The sequence below is a fragment of the Antedon mediterranea genome, chromosome 6 (genome assembly GCF_964355755.1).
Source record: "Antedon mediterranea chromosome 6, ecAntMedi1.1, whole genome shotgun sequence".
Taxonomy (NCBI): domain Eukaryota; kingdom Metazoa; phylum Echinodermata; class Crinoidea; order Comatulida; family Antedonidae; genus Antedon; species Antedon mediterranea.
This window is the reverse complement of record NC_092675.1, coordinates 29,891,199-29,912,128: the sequence shown is the minus strand read 5'-3', so window position 1 is coordinate 29,912,128 and position 20,930 is coordinate 29,891,199. Positions and strand designations below refer to the sequence as shown.

General features: G+C 33.2%; 1 protein-coding gene across 2 annotated transcripts; it reads right to left on the bottom strand.

Moving 5' to 3' along the window:
* Positions 1-105: 105 nt before the first annotated feature.
* LOC140050943 (prolyl 4-hydroxylase subunit alpha-1-like) lies at positions 106-20,750 on the bottom strand. 2 transcript variants are annotated; one of them, XM_072095954.1, is made up of 14 exons: positions 20,576-20,750; positions 18,380-18,550; positions 15,422-15,576; positions 14,703-14,867; positions 13,953-14,113; positions 13,753-13,804; positions 13,182-13,417; positions 12,374-12,547; positions 12,051-12,221; positions 11,403-11,456; positions 9,840-9,890; positions 7,423-7,491; positions 1,312-1,408; positions 106-929 (listed from the first exon to the last, which is right to left on the bottom strand). In XM_072095954.1, the coding sequence occupies exons 2-14, from the start codon at positions 18,541-18,543 to the stop codon at positions 859-861; spliced, it is 1,620 nt and encodes a 539-aa protein (XP_071952055.1). In that variant the 5' UTR covers positions 18,544-18,550; positions 20,576-20,750; the 3' UTR covers positions 106-858. The 2 variants fall into 2 exon arrangements, with proteins under 2 accessions (XP_071952055.1, XP_071952054.1); XM_072095953.1 differs by lacking the exon at positions 9,840-9,890 and adding an exon at positions 9,487-9,552 and having other exon boundaries at positions 107-929.
* Positions 20,751-20,930: the final 180 nt, after the last annotated feature.

Here is a 20,930-nt window from a genome sequence, read left to right as displayed (position 1 = left end):
GTACAATTTTGTTTGTTTACAGTTTGTATATAATGACAATACATTTGTATTGGAGTACTTTGCAAAGTAGAAATAAAACACTAGAAACAGAATATTGTGTTCATTATTTATTGATAAAACTGAATAGCACCGATAAAAACCTTAACTACAGTACCTACAAAAATAGATAGGGCAATTTATGACAACATATGCTTCTGGGCAAGGGGATAATATTTAAAATTCTTAACTAATCTACTTATTACTGTTGATTGGCAATTATGGCACAACTCATTATATTTTGCTTTAAACCCATAAGATTGTTCACAAAAGATGAACAATTGTATTTATATATACCATAAAGCCATTATTGCATGTCACAAAATCAAAACAATCACAACCTGCTAATCAATGACTGTGACAATAGTTTGACTGAAGTGACTGATACCAAGGCAATCTAACAACAGGACACTGAGCTCGCCTTGCCAAGATAGGAACTTGTAACAGTCCTTTGATCTTATGTCTGGCTGCGACAAATACCAACAGTACTGTATTACGTACATGTTTTCCGTGGCGCGCAGTGACTGTTAAGGGACGTGGGCCTGATCATGTTGCAACCACAGATAAACCCTTTGATCTCCAGAGCTCAGCACCCTGTTGTTAAATTGCCTGGCTGATGCTAGCTACACACTAAGGACATATACCTGATTCTCACCTACTGTATCTAAACTATTCCAAATTTATCTACACATTAAATATGGTTGTGAAATGCAGAGGAAATAGATATTTTAAGCTTTTGTACAATTAGCATAAATTTGTCCAAAAGTACCGTTGTATAAATTTAGAATTTTAACATAAATACATGACTGCCACTGGCTTGACCTATTCATCGGGATAAAGACTGCACGGTCGTAAAAATTCTTGTCCATATTCATGAATCCATTTGTTGCTCACTGTAAAACAAAAACAAAACTTATTTTATTAAGCATCGCAAAAAAATTATATAGTACTAATTTTTATCTAATGTTATACATCTGTATGACTTGTAATAAATACATAGTGATCAAAGTTGAGAAGTGTTTTAATTAAGTTTGAACTCTCTGCGAGAGAAAATTAACAACTCGATTAGTATTAGAATATGTCTAGATGTCTTTTTTAGGAAGAAGTACGCAGTAAACAAGCTATTCAGGGCAGTCTCCCAGACATGCTGCTTGTAAACATATTACAGTATGAGGGTTTGTTTTCAATAACATGACACTAAAAATGTCATATTAATACTGTAATTATTATTATTCTCCATTATTAAAAGTAATAATATAATCAATAACACCATACCCCATTTAGTGCCAGCCAGTACAGGACATCCAGCATGTCTTGTTAACAAATCACCTTCTCCAGACTTATACAAATTGTACCAAAATGCTGCGGATTTCTGAAAGATAGCAAACAATATCATCATTTTAAAACAGTTGAGTAAATTACCTTGAGTTTTTAGATTTAAAGCTTCTTGTATTTATAATTTATTCTCACCCAATTTGCACACTTTTTAGGGATAATTATATTAGGAGGTTTTCGTAGGAGCATGTAAACTACTCATACCTTAATTGGCATCATTCCTACCTTATTTGGCATCATTCCTACCTTATTTGGCATCATTCATACCTTATTTGGCATCATTCATACCTTATTTGGCATCATTCATACCTTATTTGGCATCATTCATACCTTATTTGGCATCATTCATACCTTATTTGGAATCATTCATACATTATTTGGAATCATTCATACATTATTTGGAATCATTCATACATTACTTGGCATCATTCATACATTACTTGGCATCATTCATACCTCATTTGGCATCATTCATACCTCATTTGGCATCATTCATACCTCATTTGGCATCATTCATACCTCATTTGGCATCATTCATACCTCATTTGGCATCATTCATACCTCATTTGGCATCATTCATACCTCATTTGGCATCATTCATACCTCATTTGGCATCATTCATACCTCATTTGGCATCATTCATACCTCATTTGGCATCATTCATACCTCATTTGGCATCATTCATACCTCATTTGGCATCATTCATACCTCATTTGGCATCATTCTTACCTCATTTGGCATCATTCTTACCTCATTTGGCATCATTCTTACCTCATTTGGCATCATTCATACCTCATTTGGCATCATTCATACCTCATTTGGCATCATTCATACCTCATTTGGCATCATTCATACCTCATTTGGCATCATTCATACCTCATTTGGCATCATTCATACCTCATTTGGCATCATTCATACCTCATTTGGCATCATTCATACCTCATTTGGCATCATTCATACCTCATTTGGCATCATTCTTACCTCATTTGGCATCATTCTTACCTCATTTGGCATCATTCATACCTCATTTGGCATCATTCATACCTCATTTGGCATCATTCATACCTCATTTGGCATCATTCATACCTCATTTGGCATCATTCATACCTCATTTGGCATCATTCATACCTCATTTGGCATCATTCATACCTCATTTGGAATCATTCATACCTCATTTGGCATCATTCATACCTCATTTGGCATCATTCATACCTCATTTGGCATCATTCATACCTCATTTGGCATCATTCATACCTCATTTGGCATCATTCATACCTCATTTGGCATCATTCATACCTCATTTGGCATCATTCATACCTCATTTGGCATCATTCTTACCTCATTTGGCATCATTCATACCTCATTTGGCATCATTCATACCTCATTTGGCATCATTCATACCTCATTTGGCATCATTCATACCTCACTTGGCATCATTCATACCTCATTTGGCATCATTCATACCTCAATTGGCATCATTCATACCTTATTTGGCATCATTCATACCTTATTTGGCATCATTCATACCTTATTTGGCATCATTCATACCTTATTTGGCATCATTCATACCTTATTTGGCATCATTCATATCTTATTTGGCATCATTCATGCACCTTATTTGGCATCATTCATGCACCTTATTTGGCATCATTCATGCACCTTATTTGGCATCATTCATGCACCTTAATTGGCATCATTCATGCACCTTAATTGGCATCATTCATACCTTAATTGGCATCATTCATACCTTAATTGGCATCATTCATACCTTATTTGGCATCATTCATACCTTATTTGGCATCATTCATACCTTATTTGGCATCATTCATACCTTATTTGGCATCATTCATACCTTATTTGGAATCATTCATACCTTATTTGGAATCATTCATACCTTATTTGGAATCATTCATACCTTATTTGGAATCATTCATACCTTATTTGGAATCATTCATACCTTATTTGGAATCATTCATACCTTATTTGGAATCATTCATACCTTATTTGGAATCATTCCTACCTTAATTGGCATCATTCCTACCTTATTTGGCATCATTCCTACCTTAATTGGCATCATTCATACCTCACTTGGCATCATTCATACCTCACTTGGCATCATTCATACCTCATTTGGAATCATTCATACCTCATTTGGAATCATTCATACCTTATTTGGCATCATTCATACCTTATTTGGCATCATTCATACCTCATTTGGCATCATTCATACCTCATTTGGCATCATTCATACCTCACTTGGCATCATTCATACCTCACTTGGCATCATTCATACCTCACTTGGCATCATTCATACCTCACTTGGCATCATTCATACCTCACTTGGCATCATTCATACCTCATTTGGCATCATTCATACCTCATTTGGCATCATTCATACATCATTTGGCATCATTCATACCTTATTTGGCATCATTCATACCTCACTTGGCATCATTCATACCTCATTTGGCATCATTCATACCTCATTTGGCATCATTCATACCTCATTTGGCATCATTCATACCTCATTTGGCATCATTCATACCTCATTTGGCATCATTCATACCTTATTTGGCATCATTCATACCTTATTTGGCATCATTCATACCTTATTTGGCATCATTCATACCTTATTTGGCATCATTCATACCTTATTTGGCATCATTCATACCTCATTTGGCATCATTCATACCTCATTTGGCATCATTCATACCTCATTTGGCATCATTCATACCTCATTTGGCATCATTCATACCTCATTTGGCATCATTCATACCTCATTTGGCATCATTCATACCTCATTTGGCATCATTCATACCTCATTTGGCATCATTCATACCTCATTTGGCATCATTCATACCTCATTTGGCATCATTCATACCTCATTTGGCATCATTCATACCTCATTTGGCATCATTCATACCTCATTTGGCATCATTCATACCTCATTTGGCATCATTCATACCTCATTTGGCATCATTCATACCTCACTTGGCATCATTCATACCTCACTTGGCATCATTCATACCTCAATTGGCATCATTCATACCTCACTTGGCATCATTCATACCTCACTTGGCATCATTCATACCTCACTTGGCATCATTCATACCTCACTTGGCATCATTCATACCTCACTTGGCATCATTCATACCTCACTTGGCATCATTCATACCTCACTTGGCATCATTCATACCTCACTTGGCATCATTCATACCTCACTTGGCATCATTCATACCTCACTTGGCATCATTCATACCTCACTTGGCATCATTCATACCTCACTTGGCATCATTCATACCTCACTTGGCATCATTCATACCTCATTTGGCATCATTCATACCTCATTTGGCATCATTCATACCTCATTTGGCATCATTCATACCTCATTTGGCATCATTCATACCTCATTTGGCATCATTCATACCTCATTTGGCATCATTCATACCTCACTTGGCATCATTCATACCTCACTTGGCATCATTCATACCTCAATTGGCATCATTCATACCTCAATTGGCATCATTCATACCTCAATTGGCATCATTCATACCTCAATTGGCATCATTCATACCTCAATTGGCATCATTCATACCTCAATTGGCATCATTCATACCTCAATTGGCATCATTCATACCTCAATTGGCATCATTCATACCTTATTTGGCATCATTCATACCTTATTTGGCATCATTCATACCTTATTTGGCATCATTCATACCTTATTTGGCATCATTCATACCTTATTTGGCATCATTCATACCTTATTTGGCATCATTCATACCTTATTTGGCATCATTCATACCTTATTTGGCATCATTCATACCTTATTTGGCATCATTCATACCTTATTTGGCATCATTCATACCTTATTTGGCATCATTCATACCTTATTTGGCATCATTCATACCTTATTTGGCATCATTCATACCTTATTTGGCATCATTCATACCTTATTTGGCATCATTCATACCTTATTTGGCATCATTCATACCTTATTTGGCATCATTCATACCTTATTTGGCATCATTCATACCTTATTTGGCATCATTCATACCTTATTTGGCATCATTCATACCTTATTTGGCATCATTCATACCTTATTTGGCATCATTCATACCTTATTTGGCATCATTCATACCTTATTTGGCATCATTCATACCTTACTTGGCATCATTCATACCTCACTTGGCATCATTCATACCTCACTTGGCATCATTCATACCTCACTTGGCATCATTCATACCTCACTTGGCATCATTCATACCTCACTTGGCATCATTCATACCTCATTTGGCATCATTCATACCTCATTTGGCATCATTCATACCTCATTTGGCATCATTCATACCTCATTTGGCATCATTCATACCTCATTTGGCATCATTCATACCTCATTTGGCATCATTCATACCTCATTTGGCATCATTCATACCTCATTTGGCATCATTCATACCTCATTTGGCATCATTCATACCTCATTTGGCATCATTCATACCTCATTTGGCATCATTCATACCTCATTTGGCATCATTCATACCTCATTTGGCATCATTCATACCTCATTTGGCATCATTCATACCTTATTTGGCATCATTCTTACCTTATTTGGCATCATTCATACCTTATTTGGCATCATTCATACCTTATTTGGCATCATTCATACCTTATTTGGCATCATTCTTACCTTATTTGGCATCATTCTTACCTTATTTGGCATCATTCATACCTTATTTGGCATCATTCATACCTTTTTTGGCATCATTCATACCTTATTTGGAATCATTCATACCTTATTTGGCATCATTCATACCTTATTTGGCATCATTCATACCTTATTTGGAATCATTCATACCTTATTTGGAATCATTCATATCTTATTTGGAATCATTCATATCTTATTTGGAATCATTCATACCTTATTTGGAATCATTCATATCTTATTTGGAATCATTCATACCTTATTTGGCATTATTCATACCTTATTTGGCATCGTTCTTACATTATTTGGCATCGTTCTTACATTATTTGGCATCGTTCTTACCTTATTTGGCATCGTTCATACCTTATTTGGAATCGTTCATACCTTATTTGGAATCGTTCATACCTTATTTGGCATTATTCATACATTATTTGGCATCATTCATACATTATTTGGCATCATTCATACCTTATTTGGAATCATTCCTACCTTATTTGGAATCATTCCTACCTTATTTGGCATCATTCATACCTTATTTGGCATCATTCATACCTTATTTGGCATCATTCATACCTTATTTGGCATCATTCCTACCTTATTTGGCATCATTCATACCTTATTTGGCATCATTCATACCTTATTTGGCATCATTCATACCTTATTTGGCATCATTCTTACCTTATTTGGCATCATTCCTACCTTATTTGGCATCATTCATACCTTATTTGGCATCATTCATACCTTATTTGGCATCATTCATACCTTATTTGGCATCATTCATACCTTATTTGGCATCATTCATACCTTATTTGGCATCATTCATACCTTATTTGGAATCATTCATACCTTATTTGGCATCATTCATACCTTATTTGGCATCATTCATACCTTATTTGGCATCATTCATACCTTATTTGGCATCATTCATACCTTATTTGGCATCATTCTTACCTTAATTGGCATCATTCCTACCTTATTTGGCATCATTCATACCTTATTTGGCATCATTCATACCTTATTTGGCATCATTCATACCTTATTTGGCATCATTCATACCTTATTTGGCATCATTCATACCTTATTTGGCATCATTCATACCTTATTTGGCATCATTCATACCTTATTTGGCATCATTCATACCTTATTTGGCATCATTCATACCTTATTTGGAATCATTCATATCTTATTTGGAATTATTCATACCTTATTTGGCATTATTCATATCTTATTTGGCATCATTCATACCTTATTTGGCATTATTCATATATTTTTGGTATTATTCATACCTTATTTGGCATCATTCATACCTTATTTGGCATCATTCATACCTTATTTGGAATTATTCATACCTTAATTGGCATCATTCTGGCACCAACTTCAGTAAAGACTGTTGCTCCTCCTGCTTCAACATCACTCATCTAAAAAAACAAAGGGCAATTCAAATTGAAGATAAGATAATTAAAATCTTTAGACAAAAATAAAACCAATCAATCATTAGTTGAAATTGTGTTAGAGGTAATTAAAATATCTTCTTTCAATGTAAATTATTTACCTAAATTTGAACCAATTCATTAATCTACAAGGAATTTTTATGAGTGGAATGGATAAACTATTTTCATGAGACGGACTGGTCTATTTAACCAGGGGACTCCATTCTACTCATAAACATTCATTATTTGTTTTATCCTGTGAACGTCAAAGGATATCAGTAAACGCTGCAGAGTTAAGCTCTGTCTACACTATCAAACTTTATGTGATGTGTCCAAGGACATGATGATGTCATATCACTATCATATTTGAGCATATCACTACCATATTTAGTGACATCACACTTTTTTTGTCAAACTAGTTTGATAGTAGAGACAGAGCTTACAGCTTAAAACGTGAAGCACCACAACATCACCTTATTCAAACAAATTCAGAAACATTTTACAAAAACCTGAAACATGCAATGTACAACCACCTAATTGTGAGCAAATAATGAACAACATCATGGTGTTATAAAATATAAAATAACTTCTGGAGTGCAAAAACAAATTGTGCATGAGTAGAGTAAATATAACATTTAACTTGTTTCAATGTTTAAATTGATAAGTAATGTAAGAAAACACCAATGGTAGCAAAAGAAATAAAGTTCCATTACTAGAATGAGGCTAATAAAAAGAACTTGTGTGCTTTAGTGTGTAGAGATGTGACACTGGACATCTCTCCTAAACAAGCTGGACACTTAGTATGTGCATGTCATTGTTAATATTAGAGACCCTGTATTTAACAGTAGCAATATGTAATTATTGATCACACCAACCATAATTGTACTTTTTAAAAATTGTTTATGTTTACCAACACACTTTGCTTGGTGACAAATAATCTGGCATTCACTGGCATGTTGTAGCAATTAAAACAAAATAGTTCAAGTTATATTGAATACGAAAAAAAAATATTCAAGTCAGGAGTGGATCCATGTGGGTAATGCTAGGTGGAGAGTGATAGATGTGCGTATTCCCCTAACTAAAATAAAATTATGAACTACTTTATTTTTGCCAGAATATTAATATGATAGCATTCCCTGTTAAACAAATCCTGGCCCTTAGAGTACAAGCTATTATGAACATGAACAGACAATACAGAAGGTCTTGCATCAGTGGTCAGATCAAACAATTACCCAATGTGCTGGCCTATGCTATTCCAGGAATTTAAAATGATTAGGAAACATTATAAGTAGCAAGTATATAAATAAACATGGTGCTTGGTATAATTTGAATACAATACATTGCATGTTTTTAATATTTAAAATCACTTGAATCATTTTAGCTTTTCCTCTTAAAAGACTGCAAACTTGTTTAAACCTGGTTGCCTTTGAAGCTTGGTTGCCACTAGCGACACAACGCAACCTACGCAATGTAAGAAAATGCCTTTCCAACATCTTTATTTTCACCCGCCTGCTTGAAATCAAACCTGTGATACTTGCAACACTGTTTTGTTGTTGGTACCCATTTGTCATTATGCAATACAGCACTTTGTGTTGATACATCGCTGTGTTGCATTCTAGTGGGAACCATGCTCAAGGTCCATTCATTGCAAGAAAGTAGTAAATAATTATGGTTAAAGCTGCGTGACTTTTGTGTACACAAGAAAGACTTTCTTGGTTGATCAGCAAAGTGTGAGGTAGAAATCAAAAGGCCGCGAGACTAAAAGCCACCAGGAATCAAAAGCAATCAAATGATAATTCATCAATTTTCAATATTTTGAATTTTCATGTCTAGAACTTTAATTAAATAATATAATTAAATTATAAAAAAAGTAATAAACAAATGTCCAAAACTATCTAGTTCTCTCTGTAATAATTTAACGTCTAATGGCTTTTTTTCTCAGTGGCTTTTGTTCTTGCGACTGTTCTCTGTTGCCATACTCACATAAAAAAGAAGTGTGGCAATTCTATTACCAGTACCAAGTTCTTTGAATGCGTTCACTTCTTCTTTCTACGAACACAAAAAATTATAATTATATAAAATGAAGAAATAAGTTGCTGGAGGAAAATTCAGTTAGCAGTGGTATGGCACGGAAAAGCACAGAAAAGTAGTATGGCATGGAAACGCACACAAAATAATTGTAAAATGGTAAACACAAAACAGAAGCACTACACATTCGATTGCTTCTGTACTAAATACAAGTATTATGGGCGTGACAAGGGGCGTAACAAGGGTCGTGCCGACTACCAATGATAACTGAATAATCCTACCAGCTAATGGCGCACCTTGTTACTTACATAAAATAGCATTGTTGCTAATCTATTGCCATCGCTATAAACATTTGGTCTCTGCAAGACAATAAAACATCTGTAACATCTAATCTCCTTCAGCCAAATAAGTGCACATGCTTATAAGTGGTTAATAAGTCTAAGTATATCGTACGATATGAATAAAGTATAAATAAGAGTTTATAAAATCCTGCACAAAACCTACTTGCTTTAAATTCTAATGAAACCATTCTTTTAGAAAAAAAAAATAAATGAAATAAATCCATAATGGCAATTACTCCTAAAATTCATATAGTGCATACTTTAAAGTTTAATAATATTACAGTAGTACTCTAGTACTACTGTACTCGCACTATTAAACTATGAGTTGAAAAATTAAATAATTAATTCAGGGTTATAAATTCTAAATGGAATGGTTCCCCTATTACAGTATCTGCTATTTTTCTAGTAAAAAAAATCAGCTCAAATATTACATCAAACATTACATGTTCTTATTTCTTTATAATACAGTCCTGGAGAAAAGTAAATATTACTCTTCCTTGATAATACTAAAATATATTTATATAGTTCATTAACTTTGAAAGCCTGGTTTCCTGAGTTTAAGAATTCTATTGCATATAATCAACCATCCTACATCCATTATATAAACTTTCCCTGTTAGTGCCAGTTGACGATCCTCAACAATTGACATAAAACTAATTAACCATATAGTTTCTAGTGGATCATCCTTTTCCTTAATTTTACACAAAACTAATTAAGCATACAGTAAAAAAAATACCTAACATCGCATTAATTATCTAATATTAGGTTGAAGACAGAAATATACCTGCAAAACCCTGATTTTATTTATTACTATATTAATATTCTTTTTAATTAAATCTAACAATCATTAAACCAGTGTTATCAATCATGCTCGAAATAAAACCATGCTGTGGCTAAAATAAAAGACAACAAAACGAAGAGAAGAGTGCTCACTCTCCCCTGATACAACACAAATCATGCTACAGTTAACATAGATAAGTTACCTATAGTAACAACAAATGTGAAGGCACACTTTAATATTAATTGAAATACTAATTTCTCCATGCTTACAATGAGGGGATTATAAAAAGAATAGAACTGAATTTGGGTCATGTAAGCAGCAAGCTTAACCTTTGACCTGAAAAAGGATACATTCTCTGTTTATATATATAAACAATTATAAATTGTATGCAATACAATATTATTAATATTAAAATGTAGCTACTACTGTATGTTATTATTAATTGCATACAAAAACATTTCAAACAATATACAGTACTGATGTATGCTATAATTTAAATTAAACAGAAATTCAGAAATTATTACTATAAATATTAATAACTTTTGAACGTTTTAAATAAGAAGAAGTTCTAATTTTACTTTTTTACACACATTTTGGTAAAAAAAATGTAAAATTTAACATCTTGAAGGTAAAAACAATTTTATCTTATTTCAATGTAGTAATACATATATTCATATACAACTTCTTGAAATGATTGTACCAATTAATGAAATTCTGTTCCATTTTAACCGCATTTACCTACTACTTACCCTTGCAAAATCAAAATGAGGTTCATACTGTCCTCCTATTCCGTAATTGACAACCTAAAAAAATAAGCACTCTATGAAATGAGCTCTTGATAACATTTTTTATTGAAATGAATAAATATAATTTTATTATAGTATTTGTTTTGTTATCTTTTAGCTGAAATACTTTTTTAAATAGTTCTGTAATTGAAAAGTGGAAAGATAATTTATTCATACAATGTTTTTCAAATTGTTCAACCATGAAGTCTCTGTGGCTTATGATGCTTGCCCTAATAGCAAGACGTCGCAATAAAATAGATTTTATCACATGACCAATTTATGGGACTACTGTATATCTATTGAGATTTGCTGTGGAACTGCTGAAGCATGGTGTCATATATGGGACATACTATCAGCCACAAGGAATAAAGTGGTCCAGTTTTTGCAAGAAAATGGTGAAATCTCTGTTCAATCCACTGGGTTGTCAAAGGCCTCTGTGAATAAGTGGTCATGTTGAAACCTTACCAACCGTACTGCTGGCTACGGCCCTGGATTGCAGTTTACTTATTCTTATCTGTGTTTTCTTTATGTATATTATCGAAATAAAATTAAACACATTTAACTTACACAGATGTATAATATAATAATGATGTATATTAAAGTTCTTCCTACCTGTAATTCTTCAGCTGTTTCCATTGTTAAACCTGTAATATCTTGTATACGATTATTCACACTTTGCACAACAGCATGTTCATGGCTTTTCAACCAGGCACTTTTACTTATACGGTATTCAGCATATTCTAATACACCGGTTTTAGGATTTTGAATTGTGGCTCTGTTCAACTATAACAAATTGTGTATTTTGTATTCATGAAATTGTATTCATAAGATACTTATTTAATATTCAAATAGAATTGAGTTTAAATAAACAAAATACATAGCAAGTTATTTCATTTAATTTATTTCAGTTAAGTTATTTCATTTAAGTTATTTACCTTTGGTAATGCTAATGACTTGATAACTTTAATTTCTCTGTCATCCATTATATCATGGTAATACAATAGAGTTGGATTTTTGAAAACAACTTCTGTTTTGATTGGACTAAGTAATAATCTTGGTGCGTTGTTATGCTTGTAGAAACATCTTAGTTGCCATGGTTTCCCTTTAACCTAACATTTGAAAAAAAAATGGTCATGTTTTGAAATCTTTCCATTGAAACTTGGGTTTAGCTGAGGGTGACATGGGTGCCGTTTAGTGGCAGCTATAGAACACAAAGTGACCCTTAGATTGTCGTCCACACCTGTGTGCAATTCAAGCTAAAAGTCACAGTTATTCTTCCACTTAGGTCTGTAGTCAGCAATAATGGCTACACCATGTAAGTATGTATTCAAATAGATAATGAAAGATAATTTGATTAAGTAATTAAATTGGTGGTTTGTGTCCATATGTTTCAGTTCACAAACTACATGTGTACAAAGACAAATTGATGATAGCCTAATAACAAATATACATAAACGTGTTTGGTATTTGTCTGGTGTATTTGAACAATGTAAATATTACAGCACACATAAAAAACAAACTTGCCACTTAAAGAATGAGAAACTAAACACATGCTAAACTGTCACATTATGAGACTTGGTATTGTGTCACAGCATGGATTTGGACCTAAGAACTTGGAAAGCAAGGTAACAATCAAGCTGCATTACCATTTCATAATATTAAATTCACATCATATGAATATGTATTTTTAACTTAAAATGTAAACATTTTTTTTAAAAGACAAAATTTCACTTTAATACAAACCTTAACTACACTTTCATCTCCACGACACAAAGCTTCATAACGATCACGTTCATTGAGGGCGCTCCACGGTCTATCACCAGGAGCAATGTTCATTAGGTCATTGTCCTCATCCTCCACAGTTTCTTCTTCTTTATCTTCGTTATCTCCTTCTTTTTTCTCTTCTTTCTCTTTCTTCTCTTTTGCTATTTCATGCTCAAAATATTCTTTATTACTTTTTGCACGTTCATGCTGGTCATCTGCAAGGTCAAAGGTTACAGATATGGTTTTTAAAATGGCCAAGTTTAAACATTGGTTGTATTTCAATTGCAATTTATTTTCACAAGAAAAACTTTTGACAATTTATATCAAATCAAATAAACATTTATTTCTTTCAGATAAAATCAAAGTTAACAATTATTTCTTACAAGATTTTCTTCTTGTTTCCGAGAAATATTATAATAAATCATAATATGATATAACCCTGTAATTTGAGTGATGTAGCTCAACTCTAATACACTATATTAATGAGTGTAGCTTATCCTCATTACAACATAACTTGAATATCTAAGTTAATAAATTAACTGATTCTTACCTAATTTAAGGAGTTCTTCTGTCACCATCATAGCTGCATTTTTATTCCCTTGCTATAATTTAAGTAAAAATATACTTGTTAGGAATTTGATATAATTATAATTTGTAAAAAAGTCTTAAAAACATTAAAATCATTACCAATTAATTTTTCACTAAACAAACATTATGCATATTTAAATACAAAATAAAAGGATAAAGTACCATATATGTTGAATAAGCCAAATAGTCCAAGACAACAATTTTCTTAGTATCTGTGCTCTCTTCTTTTAACATCTTTTTATATGCCTCTTGCATCCAAAGTACACTGTGGTAATGATCATCCTTGTTGTATGCAGCCCGGCCTATCTCAAAACACTCGGCAGCTATAATGAATGAGGTAAAATGTTAAGCTGGCTTAACAAATAATTTTGTAATTTCTTTTTTACAAAAACAATGAAAAAAAGAAGAAAACGCGAGACTCTTGGCCAGGTCCAAAATGTCGGATTTAATTTAATTTACATGCAATTTAAATAGTAAGAGTGAAATAGGACGTTTGGGAAGGTTTTAGTTTTCAGAGGAGTTTTATGAGAAGTTTAGTTATTTTGGCTTTTTACAAGCAATCTGATAGCTTCCATTCAAATTGTCCTTTTCCTGTTTCTTGTCTCTTCTCTACATGTTAAGTATCATTGCTAATCAATAAACCTCAAGAAGTAAAGCTCTGTCTACACTATCAACATTTTTGTGAAAAAAAAATATGATGTGCCTATATATGGACATGATGATGTCATATCACTACCATATTTAAGCATATCACTACCATATTTAGGCACATCACTCTTTTTTTATCATATGATAGTGTAGACAGAGCTTAAGTCAATTGCTCAACATTTCATCCGTCAGTCAGAATCACCTGTCAATCATTATTCATCAAATCAGTCAAACCAACATTAATAATATCAAATGATCACATACCAGAAAGAGGTTCTGTGTCCCATGTGCCTTGTATGCTTCCATTTGATATTGCAGATGTCGTCAATTTGTACGTATCCTGCAACCTCAGCAATGCCACAGCAGCGCCCTCAACATCTTCGGCTGATGGTATAATATCTTTGTATGATGAGATGTTTGCTATGTAATCTATAAAAAAACACAAAACAAAGATAAGTAGGCTCGAATTGACCTAAAACAAAAGTGGAGGCTACTGTGAAATGGACTATCAAAATAGAAACTTATTAATCAAAGTATTGTAGCCGGGATTGTAGCCCTACCACATGGAATTGTTATTTAAACCAGGGAAGAGTTAATTCAACTCTTCTCTGTTTAAACTATGACCTAGATTATAATTCAATTACACACATTGTACACCTAGTCTGTACAAAGGTTGAAATAATTTTGTAGATTTTAAATGAATAAATGAAGCTACTGTACTGTATACTATGTATACATTCTTACATAAATTTTTTAGTTACATTACAGTTTATCAGAGTGAAACTGTGGTTTATCCAAATTAATTTCTGTTTTATTGGCTGAACATAGAGGGTTAACGACATGGAGGTGATACTAGCAATTACCGCTGATTTACTTATGATTTAGATCAGCATAAGTGTACATAAAACATAGGTAATGATAGTAGTGCATGTGTATAGCTTTTAGATGTAAATCAATTGATACAATATGTAAACAAGCCTTACCTGTGCGTGGCTCATCAAGTCTAATGAAATTCTCCACCTCCTGCCAATCATAGTGAAACCGTTTGATGAGAAGGAAGCTGTTGACCGGATGATGGAGGTATCGGTCAGGGTCTTCTACTGCCTCTTGGCTCACCCGGGTTAACTTACTTGCCAACCTGGAAAGCAATTCATATTATTTTAGTAACTAGGATGATTGAGGGCGTGACCTGGTTAGCCTTGTTCCTGTATTATTTTGGTAACTACTATCCTAAAGCATAGGCCATCAATTAGAGTACAGTACACCAAATTGCACTGTAGGGTTTTACAGACAACCCAGATGGGAAAGCAACTCATACGTCCTTGTAGTCTAGTCAATTAAACTGACCATTTCCTGTTGGAAAAGTTACTGAATGGCTACTGGTTTCCTACAATTTTACACATTTTGTGTGTAAATTTACTACTGAATAATTAATACCAATACAAATTCTTATCGAATGATATTAAGTTCATGCTCTGTTGCATACTCTGTTGGTACGCTTTTTTAACTTTCTGTACTGTATGATATTTTATATTTTTATATTTCTGCTTTGTTGTTTTATGTAAGGCATGCTGTAATTGGCTTCTCGCTGTGTGTTGAAATAAAATAAATAAAAAATAAAATATTTCTTTAACAATACATAGACTATGATTTAATATTCTTTCTAGGAAACATACTGGCATTTCCTGTAGGACCATTGATAAATTTAAAAGGAAGGACGTCTATACTTTCTGACACTTTCTATAATTATGAAATTCCACAGATCAATATGCTTGTCAGTAAGACGTTTGATAATTAATTATGTAAAATATTGATTCATACTCCGGAATTTGGCACAAACAAAATGTTAAATTACCGTATATTTAGGGCCTGTTTCTATTGAAAAATAAAAAAAGAACGGTTTTTTGGAAACCGGTTTCGGCTGTTGTTTATAAATAAAGATCGCGTTGCAGCTCAATTTTTACTCCAATAAAACCGGTTCCGTCCATGTGCGTTCGTTATGAATGACGTCATTATATACACCACAATGCAGTTCGTTAGGCGGAAGTGCGATTTGATCGAGGTCATGTTTACTTTTTTTCGCATAGCGCGATCCCCAAGAAATAGCATCCATTTCATCATAGAAGGGGGAATTATTACCTGAAACGTTATTGTGGTCCTTGGTTAAAGTATAGGTAGGCCTACGTCGCACCCTCTGATATTGTCAAGTTGAACTTGTCTATTTTTCACACGCTTTACAATATTCTTAAAAACATGTAGGCCTATTATACGCGAGTCTTTCTTCCGACTCCCGACAAGTCCCCTCATCTTCTTTCCTTCACATATTTTTTACGAACCTCATAATAGCATCGGTCAACATTTTTTAGTTAAATAAAATACTCACTATCTAGAGAAATAAAAATGACTTAGGCCTAGGTCCTATCGCGCGAGTTTGACTGCGAGTTGACCGCAATCATCCCAGTGCAGCAGACTGCAGAGTTCAGTTTTTGGGGTCAAATTGAGACCGCGATTATGTTGCAGCTAAAAATTGCTCCGCGGAAACCGGTTTCAGAACGGTTCTTTGCGATCGAGACCGCAATAAATTGGGGTTTTTGAAACCGTTTTTAAGATCGGTTCTTTTTTGTGGTTTTTTGTGGGGACCCATTTCTGCTGGCAAGAAAAAACGGTTCTTGAAAAGAACGGTATTCAAAACCGTATTCTCTGCTCTATAGAAACAGGCCCTTAGGTATTTCCTTGCCATGATTCATAAAGGAAATGTAAAACCAATGCTACAGTAGAAATAATTTGATTCAGTGGGACAAGATAGGATGCCATGATTCCTGGCAGTGGAACAGGGATAGGATATTTTTTTTAATCATAATTTTGAATCTACAACCAAATTTTGAAAGATTGATGAAAATTGGCTAGCCATAATGTACAGATGCTACAAAATGGGAGGGAAAACCTTTTATAAATCGTATATTAATATTATTAATATCTTATACTGTAGTAAATCAGCCGCATGATTTTTGTTGAGTGGAAGAGATTATTTAAAGGGTTAAGATTATCACTGTACATTAAAATAGTATCTATGAATTATAAATAAAAACTGTAATAATAAATAATACAATTTGTTTATATAATGTACAGTATAGTATACAGTATTTTGGTAAATGTTATTGCGTTTCAACACAAACTACTTGTTTTCTGAGTCAGGTATGACAAGGTTGCATTGAATACAACAGTCATAGTATGTTTCACAGCAGGGCGTTCAACACTCCTGTTTAACCAACCATTTCTGATTTCATTGAATATCATGTAAAGTAGTATGTATTTTCCAGATTATCAATCATTCATCATTTAAATGAATTATTTTCTTAACAATTACTACATGAGGCTAACCCTAGAGAGGCCTCATGGATATGATCTTTACTACATGAGGCTAACCTCATGGCTATATGACCTCACCAATGATACTCAACAAAACATTTATTTTACATTACTACAAGCAAAATAAACTTACTAACTGCTCTAACAAGGTGTTTATTCTAAAAGCCTGTCTATCCTACGAGGAAATAACCAGTTTAAATCCTTTTAAACTAAAATTGTATAATATATTTAAATCCACATCGCACACTGTATTGAAAGATATGGTTGATTGGCTGTTTTATCAGGGAGATACAGCTTTTTTATATCATTTACGAAGATGACCTAAATAAAGTTGAGATGATTGTTGTACAGTCATGTAACAATATAAGTACATTCGTTTTCATGATGCGCCACTAAGGTATGAGCCTATCATTAAGTAACAAAGTCATTTTGCACATGCTCAGAAACATATGAGAATGTGCAGAATGACAGTTGCACTCAATAGCTACGTAATCATGTTGCTCTTGGTGGAAACAATACTGTAGTGTAGGTCATTAATATCATTCTTGTAACGATATAAATATTTTACTTACTCTTTAAGATGCTCCATTTTCTTTTCTTCTGCCTGAATGTAGCTATTTAATTGATTTACCATATTATTTTCAATATAAATAGAATTTTCAAGCTCAACAAGTGCTGTGAATTTATCCGCCGTAGCAACGGCCACCATGCATAGCAACAAGGACATCCACTTCATTGTGACTCTGTGAAGATAAGAAATATCTATGTTTAGTTTTCCATAATAGTGATCTTTCGTTTCAGGACAAAAATCACAAAAATCATCCCGATAATAACCAGTTTAACGGTGTACAGTATATTGGGCTTTATACCGTATTCTTTGCTTACTATACTGCCCTGAAATAGAGGATTGCAAGAATCCCTGAGTTATTACTGTCATACTAGTAAACTGTAATGCCTGGCCACTAGCAGAAAAGGAAAGAGAGACAAGCATAATGTAGGTTTGAATGAAATTTTTCCTGACAATATGTATTGAAATTTGCAATTCAATAAAACATTTATCTGATAAAGCTTTCTTTTTATAAGTTGAGAGACCCTCTGTATAGTATACATCATCAAAGGAAAGCCTTGGAGATTTGTAAGATCTACTGAGAGTACTATTAGAGCACACCTGTTGGAACTATTCACTCAATTGCAAATATGACATTATGACACCAAATCATTATAGTTCAAAAGATATAATGATATTATCTGTACTTGCAGGTTACTGCTAAAACTTCACAACTATTTAATATCACATCACATATACCAATGTACATATTTTATAAGATACAGTAGTGCATTTGGTAACAGAAAAAATACAGATCTTCTCAAAATGTTTTGCAAGTACTGTATATATTAACCATATTGGACCATGAGGTTTTAATTTATTTCTTTTACCTTATTTTTCAAGATGTGTGATTTTGGCTTACTTTTCAGTTATAAGAGTTGTCAGACTCAATTTCCTTACAAGATATTAACTCCAAATATTGTATATAATCCGTCCTCATCACATCCGTATATAGACATACATACTGACTTGTTTTAATATTAATTACACATGTATGCTAATCAGTTACTGTATAACATAGTGTTTAAATTCTACAATATTTTTGTCAATGATGTCTATACAAAATAACCACCAGACAATCAAGGATACAGATAAAACCAGAATTATTAAATATGCAGGAATTGACTGGGTTTTCAAAGGTTACAGTGTCTGTTGGGGTCTTCAGGGAATGTGACATGTTAATGCATCAGTGGTACATTGAAACAATTTACTTCAACCATGGAGTAAAGTACAAAATCTTGTACTTTAATCAATTATACCAATAGTACAAGAGCCAATTATACTATTTCATTCATTCCTATATATTCCTTCCATGTGTATCATTTTTAGTTTTTTCATAAAAAGTAATTTACTTTACCAGTAGTTATTAAACGAATACAGATTAGAAAAAATAAACTTTTTAAAAGTTTAATTTTTACTGAGAAATATGAACTACTGTACGAGTACTACTGTATTTTTTTTACAGTATTTTTTTTCCTTTTAGCATACAGTATTTCAAAAACTGTTTACCAACCCTCAAATTTAGTTTGTTTATTAACCCTTGATTGCTTCCGGTAGACGTCGTGAGTTAACAATTAAAAGTTACTTTATACTGTACAGTAGATATTATGCAATCAATTCACAATGTCCTTCTGAAATAGAAAGCACAAATTTTAATCTTGAAAGCTGATCGTTACAAACAAAGTTAAAACTTACAATAATTACTCACAATGACAATGTATTATAATAGCACTAGACCTTTTTAGTTTACAAGCAAAATCTGCTCTTACAAACAAAAACGTGGGCTAGGGCCTATTATACCAAATCCTGTAGGCTGTAGACACTAACATTAACAATTGTAATTAAATAAGTCTACTGATAAAGTAAAGGTGTATCAATGCTAAAAAATATTAAAACTTAGGCCTACTGCAGTCTACTACATGTGTAATATAAGTTCTTGGTCCTGGTTTGTTTTGATTAACACACCAGCCAGACAATGAAAAGTCAGTTAAGCAAAACACCGATAACTGATAACCTAGCTTTCACAAATAAATAATATTTGTTATGCTGTCTTTACGATACGGAACCTCACTCATATTCATAATAACGATAATATTAATAAACGGTAATGTTAAATACCTGTACTTACGCCTAAGTTAAGCCTAGAAGAGCATACACTTACCTTTGCAGAAAGCGTTATGACTGCTAAAACCAAGCAAATTGTCAGTGGCTAAGCTCTGGCCTACGTGCCTAAAGTGTCAACGTGTACACTTTCTTCCAGAAACTCTCCTCCTCGAAGCAGGCTTGCTGCTTAGCTGCTAAACACAGGGATCGGATTTCCTTCTTCGTCACGCTACTCGCGATCTACTCGAAAATGAAGATGGGAACAAGGTCAAATTTCTTTCTTGAAAAGCGCCCTCTCCATATATTATAAATATTAGTACTATTTTTTGCAACCACTACTTATTATACAATATCTGATATGTTTTGAAATAAAACTCTGTACACTATCAAACTAGTTTGACAAAAAGTGTGAT